This window comes from Hyla sarda, chromosome 5 (genome assembly GCF_029499605.1).
Source record: "Hyla sarda isolate aHylSar1 chromosome 5, aHylSar1.hap1, whole genome shotgun sequence".
Lineage (NCBI taxonomy): Eukaryota > Metazoa > Chordata > Amphibia > Anura > Hylidae > Hyla > Hyla sarda.
This window is the reverse complement of record NC_079193.1, coordinates 91,202,063-91,216,018: the sequence shown is the minus strand read 5'-3', so window position 1 is coordinate 91,216,018 and position 13,956 is coordinate 91,202,063. Positions and strand designations below refer to the sequence as shown.

Sequence of the window (13,956 nt, the reverse complement as noted above, 5' to 3'; positions counted from 1 at the left end):
TCCGTACTCCATTCCCCCTGAAGGAATAGGGGCCTCCCACCAGACAACTCCACAGTGGTAGCCTACATAAATCACCAGAGGGGCACCAGATCCCCAGCCCTGATGAGTTTGTCATCACCTGTTCTGGTTGGCCAGGCTTCATTTGTCTTCCCTCCTAGCTCTCTGTTTGAAGGGGTCTCTGAACAATGTGGCAGATTTCCTGAGCAGACATCGCCTAAATCAGGGGGCATGTGAACTGGACCAGACAATTTTTCTCATATGTCACCTATGGGGGGGGGGGGGGGGTCCTCTTATAGACCTCTTTACTTCCAGAACAAACAGGAAGGTGAAAAGATTTTTTTTCCCATCGCCGAGAGACAGGCATAGATGCCCTTTCTCAGAATTTGGGAGAGTGTCTTTTGTATGCCTTTCCTCCCATCAGACCTCTACCTCGAGTCCTCCGAAAAATAAAACTAGCCAAGGTAATTGCTGATACCAATAATGCCCAAAATCGTGATTATCAGCCGATAATATCGGCCAAACCGATAATCGGTCGATCCCAAGTTCACATGGCTCTGGAAACTCTCCAGTGTACCTCACTGGATTCTTCCAGAATCTCCAAACCTTCTCAGCCAGGGCCCAGTTTTCATCCAGAGATTATCAATCTTCATCTGACTGCTTGGCTGTTGAAAGGAACATCCTAGTTCAGAGGGGGCTTTCGGACTATGTGATCACGACCCTATTGGCCAGTCGTAAAAAGGTGACGTCCCAGATTCACCTTAGAACCTGGAAGGCTTTTTTGGGGGTTTTTGGGTTTCCCAGTTAATGTGTTGGAAGCACATACTTTTTCTTTTTTTACAGGCAGGCCTTGACAAAAGTTCCGTCCTAGCACCATTAGGGTCTATTCACACGTACAGTATTCTGCGCAGATTTGATGCACAGTATTTTAAGCTGTGTTCAGTCATTCAGTTTACATTGAAATCTGCAGCAGAAAATCCTGCGCATCAAATCTGCGTGGAATACTGTACCATTAAGGTTCAGGTTTCTGCACTTAGTGCATTTGATTATAAGTTGGCTGAGCACCCTTGGGTCAAAAGATTAATTAAATCAGCGGTTAGATTGAGTCCAGTTGTCAAACAATCTTCTCCTCCATGGGATCTTAATTCAGTCCTGAATAGTTTTTACTAGATCTACATTTGAGCCCATTCAGAAATTGCCCATTAATACTCTGACTCTTAAAGGGGTACTCCGGTGGAAACCTTTTTTTTATTTGAAATCAACTGGTGCCAGAAAGTTAAACAGATTTGTAAATTACTTCTACTAAACAAATCTTAATCCTTACAGTATTTATGAGCTGCTGAATACTACAGAGGAAACTTTTTTTTTCTTTTTTTTGGAACACAGCTCTCTGCTGACATCATGACCACAGTGCTCTCTGCACTGTGGATCTCTGTCCATTTTAGGAACGTTCCAGAGCAGCATATGTTTTCTATGGGGATTTTCCCCTACTCTGGACAGTTCTTAAAATGAACAGGGGTGTCAGCAGAGAGCACTGTTGTCATGATGTCAGCACAGTGCTGTGTGTTGTAAAAAGAAAAGAATTTCCTCTGTAGTATTCAGTAGCTAATAAGTACTGGAAGGATTAAGATTTTTTTAAATATAAGTAATTTACAAATCTGTAAAAATAAATGGGGCTCAAGGGTCAAAGATATCTGGTTTAAAATAATTAGTATTTATTAATATAGAATGCAAAATAGATTAAATAGGGATGTACTGGGCCCTTGTACTCCCCTAATTAATTAAATACACAATAAAATATAATATATAATAATCCCAATATAAAAATACTAAAAATAATAACAACTATAAAATTAATATGCGATTTGAGCCTGTGATATCAATATGGCGATCTACTGATCCTGTGGAACAGCACAGTACAAATGTTCATTCAAATGCTCTTGTTCCCAGAGATCTTCAATATAAAACAGATACAATGTAGCCGCTACAGATACCAGTTAGTCAATTGATGCGGTGGTACTGTATCTGTCCAAACAGTGGCAACTCGATCCCACCGACACAGTGATACAATGTGGCGCTTTGTGAACAGTGAACAGTCACTTGAAATCAATCTTTAAGCATCTCTGCGTATGCCATACATCAAAATAGCCAGTTTGCAATAAGTTCCATACAATGCTCACCACTCCGGGGTGTCACGGATGTCCCTTCAGTGTAGTCCTGGGGGCCGGCTGTATAGCGTCTTTTGCCCGGTGCCTTGCCTCAGTCCGGGATCGTGCTGCTGGAGTCTCGGCCAACTCCTAAGAGCGCAGCACTCAGTGGTGGGCACCGTTTGGGGGGACTGCAGCGCTGTCAAGCGGAGTCCCTTGGTCGGACCAACTTGGAATGATGGTGGTCTGTAAACCTCAAGTCCTTATTGTAGATGGCCCGATTGGCTTCTCACTAGTAGTTAATATAACGGCTGTATGCGGTAAGCAGAGTGAGTAACCCGGCGGCGTTCCTCGTGCACAGGTCGCGCGCTCAGGAGATAGCTCACTGTAATAAATGCCTTGGATCTGGCGAATGATCGCTAATATGTCAGAAGAGTGTTCTATATTATCAAGCTCAATATCGCATATTTAAAATCGCTGGACGCGTTTCAAAACCTTCCCCTGTTTTTTCTTCAGCAGCGGAACCATTCCGCTGCTGAAGAAAAAACCGAGGAAGGTTTTGAAACCGGCCCTCCAGGGAGACCCGCTCTCCCTCTTACTATGTATGCTAAATGCTCACAAGCATGATAGGGGTGTTTCCTCGGACTCATCCCCAGAGTCTTCTAGCAGACGCAGGCGCACCCTAGGGAAGGCTTTGGTATGTCCCAAGATCTGTGTCCCCCAATGGAGCCAATAGAGAAAAGGAGATTTTTTTGTTCTTACCCTAAAATCCTTTTCTCTGAGGATCCATTGGGGGACACAGCTCCCGCCCTTTCTTTTGGTGTTCCTGGTTTGGTTACCTGTCCGAGGGTGCGTTCAGTTATTTTTTGTTCTGGGGATACCTCGGACTGGTCTTGGTTTCCTGCCTTTCGGTCCTCTCCTACTGCTCTGGGACTAAACTGATTACCTCAGGCTCTGTAGGCGGGTATATCCTGCTGGGAGGAGACGACATTTTTGGCTTCCATAGTGTCAAGTCTCCTAGCAACAACAGCATACCCATGGTCTGTGTCCCCCAATGGATCCTCAGAGAAAAGGTAAGAACAAAAAAATCTCCTTTTTCCAATCGGGAGTACCTCTTTAAGGCCAAAATGAGCCATGTCCTTAAAGGGGTACTCCCACCCTAGACATCTTATCCCCTATCCAAAGGATAGGGGATAAGATGTCTGATCGCGGGGGTCCCGCTGCTGGGGATCCCCGCATTATTGCATGCGGCACCCACCTCTTTTTACACCGCAACCGCTGGAGGCTCTGAGTCGCGACTCCAGAACGGAAGTCCGTGACGTCACGCCCGTCCCCTCAATGCATAGATTTGCATTGAGGGGACGGGCGAGACGTCACACGGGGGCGGAGTCCTGACGTCACAGACTTCCGTCCCGGAATCGCGACTCACAGCCTCCAGCGGTTGCGGTGTAAAAAGAGGTGGGTGCCGCATGCAATAATGCGGGGATTCCCAGCGGCGGGACCCCCGCGATCAGACATCTTATCCCCTATCCTTTGGATAGGGGATAAGATGTCTACGGTGGGAGTACCCCTTTAAGGCGTTAAAGCTGTGACCCCTGATAGAAATTTTTGATCACTTTTTTTTTTTTATTTTTTTACGTTTACACCTTAAAAATGTTTTGAATATTTTACACTTTAAGTTTCCATAGGTGACTATTAATAGTGATCAGTGGATTGCAGTGTACTGTTCAGTACCATGTAATATAATAGTGCTGATCAGTACTGTAAGCAATCTTCATATACAGCTTGACTCTGCAGCCTGCACAAGATCAGCCATACTGCATGCTGGAGGTGAGTAAGAGATCTCCGTTTGCTATTTGCACTCATTGGATCCCCATGGTTGCACCATTTTCCTGTAGATGCCGTGATCTGCATTGATCACGTCATTCATAGGGTTAATGGTGAATATCGAAGAATGGCATGGTGCGTGAAATAAGTAGCACTGTGTACATTTTTGACTGTGTCCTTAAGGCAGTGTTTCCCAACCAGGGTGCCTCCAGCCCGGACATGCTGGGAGTTGTAGTTTTGCAACAGCTGGAGGCACACTGGTAGGGAAACACTCCCTTAAGGGTTTAAGTTTTAGGCACATACAATACATTACACATTCTGGTAATACACAAAGGTTAAATATAGGCTGGTAATGTGGAGGACCTTACATATTGGATTTTTGTTTTTGTTTTTTTACAGAATTTTATGGAAATTTTAAGTTTTGTATAAAAAAAATGTTTTGATCAAATTACTTCAGGCTTTATAGTACAGCAAGGATTACTCTAAGAAAACATTGTTTAGCGTGGTATAAATGTAATGTATACACATTGGAATGTTGTTAATTCATATTTTTGGCATTCCAGAAAGTGGATAGAAGCATTCAGACCATTTTGTCATGTCTTCTCAATGGAGATGGAAGGCTTCAAAGATCCATTGTTTCACAGGATGATTACTTTAAGGTAAATTGAGATTTTTTTTATTTATTCTGTTTACTCCTTTCTTTATCATTTTCATGCTGCGTGAACAATGGCTCATTAACCCCTTAAGGACGGCGGGCGTATGCCTACGACCCCGTTTCAAAGTCCTTAAGGACTGAGGGCGTATGGATACACCCGTGACAATTCCGGTCCCCGCTGCTCGCCAGGCGGGGACCGGACCGGGATGCCTGCTGATATCGTTCAGTAGGCATATCTCCCAGGCATATCCCGTTTTTTTGTGCTAGAAGTTTTGTTTGTTTGTTTTTTTTTTAGTTTTTTTCTCTTTTTTTAGTTTAGTTTTATTTTATATTTTTATATTTTTGCTCTTAGGGCGGGTTAGGGAGGTAGTATCGTACCGCACCACACACAGCACACACACCACACACACCAATAAAGTTTCCCCCGACTTTGAAAGCGTCTCAGAGGACGAGGAAGACCCCACCTTCCTTATTTCCTCGTCTTTCTCATCTTCTGATGATGAGCCAACAATGCGGCGGAGATACCACCGAGCGAGGCCGCAAACCTCCTCTGCTCCTGACCCTGTGCCCCATGCTAGTATGAGTCCCCCTGGCGCTCATACTAGTCAAGCCCCTCAGCCAAGTTTACTGGTGCGTGTACCGGCAAACTTGTCTGGACTCAGCCAGCGGACCACGAGCCCGTGATTCCTGAGTTTGTTGGCAAGATTGGCATCTTCGGGTTTACTGAAATGGACTATTTCAGGTTTTTTTTCAGTGACTACTATTTCGATCTGATGGTTGACTAGACGAACTGAACGCCCAACAAACAGTTCGTCGCCGCAAACTCGGGCTCATTTTTAGCTAGACCCAATGAGTGGTACCCAGTCAATGCAACCGAAATGCCTCGTGCTGCATATGGGTCTAATTAGAAAACCCAGTGTCCGGCAATACTGGAGTGGGGACGTCCTTTACCAGACCCCGCTTTACAGTATGGCCATGACACGTCCCCGGTTCGAGGCCATTCGGAAATGTTTGCATGTCCCCCCAAAATCAGGCCGGTCATCAATCACTTTGGGGCCAAATTTTTGGAGGCCTATATTTCGGGCGGGAGGTCGCCATTGATGAGTCTCATCAGCTTTAAGGGGAGACTCTGCTTCTGGTAATACATCCCTACCAAGCGGGCGCGGTATAGCGTGAAGATGTATAAACTTTGCGAGAGAACCTCAGGGTACACTTGCAAGTTTATGGTGTATGAGGGGACGAGATTACCATATTGAACCCCCAGAATGTCCCCCCACTCTGTGTGTTAGCGGGAAAATCGTTTGGGGCCTTTTGCACACTTTGCTAGATAAAGATTACCACCTTTACGTGGATAACTTTTATACTAGTATCCCTCTCTTCACATCCCTCGCCACCAGATCCACGGTCACTTGTGGGATAATCCGGAAGAATCAAAGAGCTCCAAATTCCTATCCCCCGGGGTGAGTCCTGTGCCCTTACCCATGAAAACCTGTTGCTGGTCAGGTATAAGGACAAGAGGGATGTCCTTTTGCTGAAGACAATTCATGGGAACGGCAGCATCCCTGTCCCTGTGCGAGGTACCGCGGGACCGGTCCTCAAGCCCGATTGTATTCTGGACTACAATCAGTATATGGGGGGAGTTGATCTTTCTGATTAAGTCCTCAAGCCATATGATGCCATGCAGAAAACATGGACCCCCACACTGGAAAGAAGGGACGATCCCAGAAAAAATGCAGTGTGTGTCACAGGAGGGGGATTTGGAAGGACATTTGCCCCGATCATCCGGGCCTCTGCATTAAAAACTGCTTCAGGGAGTATCACACTTCTATGGAGCATTACATTTTTAATCCTTCTCCCTAATTTTAATTCCCCATAATTCGACTCCAATGTACCAGTCCAGAGTACATTGTCATCTAAATTTTAAAATAAAAAAATAAAAACCTCTTTCCCAATACCCCTGATATCATTATTTATTTATTCTCTCCCCCCCCCCCCCCCCCCCCCCCAAAAAAAGAAATGGGACACAGAGTCAACAGCATTAGGGGTTTGCAGTTGCCTCAAATGTGCAGCGCTCTCTCTTCACCTGAGCGGGGTGCGCACTTAAGATAACAGAATAGAGACGGCCACACACTTCACATTCCCAGAATGATGATTCAGAGCATAGGGTTTGGGGCGGGCATCATTTTTACCTTTGGCTATGCTCTGGGTCATCATTCTGGGAATTGGCATATCAGTATAAAAAAAAATTCATCTCCCGCCACCCCCCCCCCCCCCCCCTCACATGTTCCTTTCATGTATTTTCCTCTGAATGTATGACACTGTTAGGTCCGTAAGAAACATCGGCCTCAAATGCGAAGAGTTCTAGCTGAGCTCTGACGTATTTCAAGGCGACAATTCGGAGTCACAGGTTAGTTGTTCCCAGAAAGATGAGGCAGAGCATAGGTCGAAAATTGCAATTTTCAAAAGCTACCCTTCATCCATTCCTGGAAAATACATTTAGGAAACACCCGTGCGTTCAAAATGTTCTCTTTAGCCGTATCAACATTCCTCAGGGTGGGTACTTTCTTAAATGGTGTCACATGTGGGTGTTTCATTTTTGTATTTTCCTCTGAATGTATGTAACCTTCAGCTACTGATAAGCCATAGGCCTCAAATGCAAGCCGATCTCTGACTTCTGAGCCTTGTTGTGCGCCCGCCCAGCACGTTACCCCATATGTGGATGTATTTCCATAGTAAGGAGAAAAAGGCCTCCAAAATTTGTAATCCAATTTCTCCAATTACCCCTTGTGAAAATGTAAAAAAATTGGGTAACCCCAGCATTTTGGTGTTAAAAAAAAAGTCTTATTTGTCATTTTACAGCCCACTGCTCCAAAAACTTGGCAGGGTGTTTTTTTTTTTTTTTTTTTTTTTTAGATTTTATGTCAGAACCTCAACCATTGCAGTGTGAAGAACTTTAGTCCTCAAATCTAATCGGTGCTGTCTCACTCCTAAGCCCTGTTTTGTACCCGCATAGTGCTTTACCGCCATATATGGGGTATATCCTTCTGGAGAAATTGGGCTAGAAATTTTGTGGAGCTTTTTTTCTCTTACTACTTGTGAAGCTAAAAAATGTTTGGTTAATACCAGCAATTTAGTATTAAAAATCAAATTTTTCACTTTTACGGCCCACTTTGAGGTGTAAGTACTCAATGTAACCCTTGTTACGTTACTGGAGGGGTCTAGTTTCCAAAATGGTGTCACATGTGGGGGGTTTCTGCTGTTCTGGCTCCATGGGAGGTTTGTAAATGCACCCGACTTCAATTTAATCAAAATTCTCTCTTCAAAAATCCAATGGCGCTCCTTCTGTTCTGAGACCTGTAGTGCGCCAGCAGAGCACTTAACATCCACATATGGGGCAATTTCTTAATCGGGAGAAATTGGGCTTCAAATTTTGGGGTCCATTTTCTCCTATTACACATTGTGAAGGTGTGTAGTTTCCAAAATAGTATGCCATGTGTTTGGGGGGCTTTTTCACCTAATACCACTTTAAAAAATGAGCAAAATGGGGCTATGGGAACATGTTAGTGTAAAATAATTCTGATTTTGATTTTTCTCCTCCACTTTGCTGCTATTCTTGTGAAACACCTAAAGGGTTAACAAACTTTCTGAATGTCATTTTGAATACTTTGAGGGGTGTAGTTTCTATAATGGGGTATTTCTCACAGAAAGGCCCCTCAAATCCACTTAAAACTTAACTGGTCCCTGAAAAATTCTGATTTTGAAATTTTTTTGAAAATTTAGCAAATTGCTGCTATACTTTGAAGCCCTCTGATGTCTTCAAAAAGTAAAAACATGTCAACTTTATGATACCAACATAAAGTAGTATATTATAAAATGTATTTGTAATGTCCATTTTCCTTAAAAGCAGAGCGTTTCAAAGTTAGAAAAATGCAACATTTTTAATTTTTTCATCAAATTTTGGAATTATCGATGAAAAATTTACCACTAACATAAAGTAGAATATGTCACGAAAAAACATTCTCGGAATCAGAATAATCGGTAAAAGCATCCCAGAGTTATTAATCTTAAAGTGTCAGTGGTCAAAATTGCAAAAAAGGCCCAGTCCTTAACTCCTTAAGGACCAAGCTAATTAAGCCTGTACGCCCCTCAAAGACCAGGCCTGTTTTTTCAAATCTGGGATATATGTCTTTATTTGAGAATAACTCTGGTAATGTTTTGCCAATGAAAACAATTCTGACATTGGTTTTTTTTGGCACAAGTTGTACTACATGAAAATAGTAAAAGTTAATCGATATCATTTGTATTTTTTTATTTACAATGCAAGAAACCGTGACATTTTTGAAAAAAATAAATTTTTTTGTTATTTTGACGTTAATAGGTTGCATATATTTATACATAATGTTTATTTTTTTTATCAAAAATTATAATTTCATGTCTACTTTATTTTCTCAACTTTTTTTTTAATTACTATTCACATTTTAGATGTATTAGAGGCCTAACAAATTTACTTGACATTTTGAAAATTTGAAAAGTACATCTTATTTTTATGAATGACACAATTTTAAAAACTAGACCCCTCAAGGTGTTGGCTAGGGGGTACAGTGAGTATTTTAATACCAAAGTTTTTTTGGGCAGGAATTATTACAAAGTCAGTGTTAAAAAAATCGAAACTAGCTTTTTTTCACAAATGCATCATTTGTGGGACATATTTTTTGTACATCACTTCTGATATTGAAAGAAATGCACCCTATATTTTATTAAGCTGCTTGTCCCATGTTCGGAAATACCTCCGCTTAGGCCATATATGGTTCCTTGGCTGCGTGGTAGGACTCGGGAGAGGAGCGCCATTTGGCTTTCAGTGCAGAACAGTACCCCCATAAGTGACCCCATTTATATACCGCACCCCTACAAGTTATTGGCTGGACCTCTCTGATTGGTCCTTGGTCGGCTGGCAGTATAACGCGTCTGTCTATGACAGTTAAAGCTCCTGATGGATATATCCGCCATGTTGTGGCAATAAGCACCCGCTCATGGCGAATATATCCATCACTGCTGCAGCTGGGTAGCTCAGTGTGTCCGCTCATGACTGCTGGCGGGAAATCCGCCGCTATGAGTGGACACACAAAGCTACCCAGCCGCAGCAGGGAGCTCCTTACCGTGACTGCTGCATAATGTGTAGGATCACATGGTGGACATCCACAGCATATTACATGCTGCAGATGTCCGTCAATGCGATCCTACACATTATGCATTTTTTTTTGTATTAGATTCATTTAATAAATGTATTTTTAATATATTTTTTTTTTACACTTTTATTACATTTTTATTTTTACACTTTATTTCTTTATTTTTACACTTTTTAATGCTTTGGAATACTTAGTATTCCAAAGCATTGAAGTTATATGCTGCCTGACAGTTTTCACTAGCAGGCAGTATATTAAAACGTGCCTCTGGCACGTCCTGACAGGCAATACCCAGGGCAGACCTGGGGGTCTTTGTAGGACCCCCGGCTGCCCAGGTATGCAGTAGCACCCCGCGATGCTCCGGAGTGCTGCAGGAGAGACAGAGGGAGCCCCCTCCCTCTGTCAGAACTCCTTACAGCGCGCGGTCACTTCTGACCGCGGCTGTAAGGGTTAAACTGTTGGGAGTGAAGTGAACTTCACTCCTGGCAGTGCGGCAGGCTTCAGCCAGCCGCGGCCACTCACAGCACCCCACGATCGCCATGCGGGGTGCTGCAGAGGAGACAGAGGGAGCCCCCTCCCTCTGTCATAACACTTACAGCCCGCGGTCACTTCCCTGACCGCGGCTGTAAGGGTTAAAACTGCCGAGACCAAAGTTTACTTCGGTTCCGGCAGTGCAGCAGGGTCCCGGCTGTGTGATACAGCCGAGTCCCTGCCGCGATCTCGTGGGTGCACTGGGCAGCACCCACAAGAATAATGGACGAGTATAGACGTCCAGGTGCGGGAACGGCCGCCAAACTGGACGTCTATACTCGTCCACGGTTGTTAACAGGTTAAGGTGAAAAAGTGCTCAGTCCTTAAGGGGTTAAAGAGGTACCTGGCGGCTTCTGCCTGTTCTCCATGCCTTGATTTAGACTCTATCTAGAATAAGATTTCCTTTATAAAATGCCAACATATACCAAAGCGCTGTACAGAACTTGTAGAGCTATATCTATCGATCTGTGCTGGTGGGACATGGGGAGAAAAGTCCAGTGGGGACCAACCTGATGACTTGTGGTTCAGACAGCATAGGTTTTGTTCACACAATGTTTGAACTGTTTTGGTTGTGTTTTGTGCCATCAAATATAGAAATGTATAGGTAACCTTAAATATAAAGACGATCAATATAAATAGTAGTGTTTTAGTATCTGCATTATGTTGCATGCTGTGTTTGGAAAAACTGCCACTGATGACACACAGGCTCAAATGACATTTCTGCTTTGTTTTGCTAGAATAATTTTGAGATATCCAGTAAATCTATCTTGTTGAAATACTGTAATAGAACTTTGGTTATGCTGTATTTAGTTTTGGGACTGTATACTCAACTGTTTGGTTTTCTGTTTGTTGTAGGCAGTGTTACATAATGCCTTTTTAATGTTTTCTTTTTAAGGAGAGAAGAGTGCATCAGTTTAGAAGGAGCAGACCTGTTTTTAAGCCAAACATTGACAAAAGTGAAGTTTAAGATGCAAGCCGCCGATGTTTATAGTCTGTTAAGTATGTATGTTAAAGGGTTACTATCATTTCATTGAAGCAAATGACATGTCAGCCTCCTGACCACCCCACTATTCAAAATGATGGGGTAGAAGTGCTTGGGTGTACAACTTTTTCTTATTGTCTGTCAGGGAAGAGCTGATTAAAAGCGAATGGGCACATCACTTCTTCCTTATAGAAGTTGATTTAGGTCTGAGCACCTGGACCCTAACAAACCCAAAACCAGTCTAGTAATATGCCAGAAGTTTGGAATTGATAGTGACCCTTCTTTTTTCCTTGTTGCACTGTTTTTATTTATTTGCACATATTGTAAGAGTCCACAGTACAGGAGAGAGAAGTCTACCTTGCTCTGTACATGTTAGTTTGCTGTTAGCACTCTTTGTTAAAGAACATTTAGCACTTAGAATTGTTGTCACATGTTAGAGTCCACTCCACTACTGATGTCACTATAGTGTGTGAAAAATAGTTTTATATTGATTGTCACTTTGTTTAACTTTAAAGCTGTGTGGCACTGTCTCCTGTTTTGCTGGTAACACATGGGTTATTTATGATTGCACAGTTTGTGCTCACTTTTACCACTTTGTGATAGTTTGGAAGGATGTGTGATTTATTTCCCCCCCAAATCCGTTTTGAAAAACGGTTTTTCTTTTTTTGCACTATAATGTCACGCACGACCCCATAGTAAGACACTATGAACAGTAATATAGATTGTATTTTTCTCTTTTAAATTTCTTCACAAATTTAGTGTTTTAAATGGATTTTATGAACATGAAAACTGTAAATAATATTCCCATTGTAATCTGTGAGTAACTAGAAAATTGTTAAATGTTTTTCACCTCAAGGGAAGTTTAAAGTTGATGTCCTAGATTAAACAGGTCTACTTTTTCATCGAAACTATCACCCTTATCCAGTAGCTGGGTTTCATATTGCAGCTTATCCCCATTCATAGATTTGACTTGCAATACCATACAGAGACCCTTTTTTCTTCCTATCAGGGACATCCCAATTTCATAATTCTTTCCAATTATGTGTACCTATATTTAAACTGTTGAAAATAAAAAAAAATCACTTGTCCATAGCAACTAATCACAGCATAGTTTTTTTTATAAAGAGCAGATAATGGCATTAAATATGTTATTCAGCTATTAAAAACATATCCAAAGCATAGGACATTAGTGTCTGATTATGGTGGGTCTGATCTCTGGGAACCCTGTGATCTCCAGAATAGGGCCAGCTTCCTCCCACTGAGCACGCCGGCCTTCACCTTTCGAGACAAGCTTGTCTCAGCATTGACGGCTGCTCAGTCATTCACCAGCTGTGTCCCGCCTCAGTGATTGGCTGAGTGGGAAGTCACTCCTGAGACCAGTACATCTTGGAAGGTGGGGCCCAGAGGGCTCAGCGGGAAGAGTGGGCCTTGTTTTGAAGATCGCAGGGGTAGTAAAGGTCAGACCCCTCGCGATCAGACACTAATCCCCTACACAGTTTTAAAAAGCTGGATAACCCCTAATGCCACAGTTATTGTAAATGGAAATTGAGTCCCTCTTTTTGTTGTGTGTATTGCACAGCGTGAAAGTTTTTGCAACTAGTTTTTACAATAACTATCATGAAAGATCATTTTAAATGGATGAAGGGGCAGCACAAAATTGCATTTTTTTTTACCCACTGTTTTCTTAAAGTAGGAGTTGGTCCCACGGTGATATAACCTGTTTTCTTTTGCTTTGTAACAGATTTTGTATTTTAAGGCTAAAACATTAAAATGGGATTGTTAACAAAACTTAAGATTTTTGTAGTATTGGAGTGAGTTTATAATAAAATCTGCACATATAACCAGTGAAGGAAGTTTCTGCAGTGTGATAGTTTTGTGTAATGTGTACATGTGTCATAGTGGTATAATATACTATATAGGGCATATTGCAAATTATCCTTACCTAGTATGCTCTAGGACAGTGAAGATATTGAAAAAATGACCTCTGAATATCAGGCGCTGTTTGCTTCCAAAGGAATTGAGATCTGCTGCTCGTAATTCTAAAGCCCTTAGACACTTGTTAACACCTGTTAATTACAGTAAAATCTCCCTTAGTGGGCACATACGAATAGGGGACACCTTCCAATAGCGGACATGTATTTGCACCCACCGAATAGAGAACAGTCCCAATAGGGACACAACACACCCAAAAGGGAACAAAATACTCCCAATAGGGGACAACCAGGAGCTTATGTGCGGAGTCTACCTTGTACACAGGGCAGCCAATACCCCAGAAGCAGAAGACAACTGTTTAAACAGTGGTCTACTGCTTCTATACATCTGCCGGCTACATCCTCATCAGACACACTCCCCCATCCACCCGTGCCAAATCATCCCCCTTTATAACCCTCTATGCCACTTCATTTCCCCTTGATCCTCCCATGTGCTATTCCCCCTTTATTACCCTCTGCAAATTCATCACCCCCTCTTTACCACCCCCTGTGCCACTTTCCCCCCCTTTCTCACCTGTGCCGCTTTTCCCCCTTTCTCACCTGTGCCATTTTTCCCCCTTTCTCACCTGTGCCATTTTTCCCCCTTTCTCACCTGTGCCATTTTTCCCCCTTTCTCACCTGTGCCATTTTTCCCCCTTTCTCA

At 42.7% G+C, this 13,956-nt stretch overlaps 1 protein-coding gene across 1 annotated transcript in view; it reads left to right on the top strand.

The window, feature by feature from the left end:
• The window catches only part of DAZL (deleted in azoospermia like), a 92,638-nt gene extending 79,444 nt beyond the window's left edge, over positions 1 to 13,194 (top strand). Inside the window, exons 10-11 of the mRNA XM_056519925.1 lie at positions 4,535 to 4,630; positions 11,236 to 13,194. Of these exons, the coding sequence (XP_056375900.1) occupies positions 4,535 to 4,630; positions 11,236 to 11,307 (168 nt within the window). The 3' untranslated portion in view covers positions 11,308 to 13,194. The remainder of the gene's footprint in view (positions 1 to 4,534; positions 4,631 to 11,235) is intronic.
• The last annotated feature ends 762 nt before the right edge of the window (positions 13,195 to 13,956 follow it).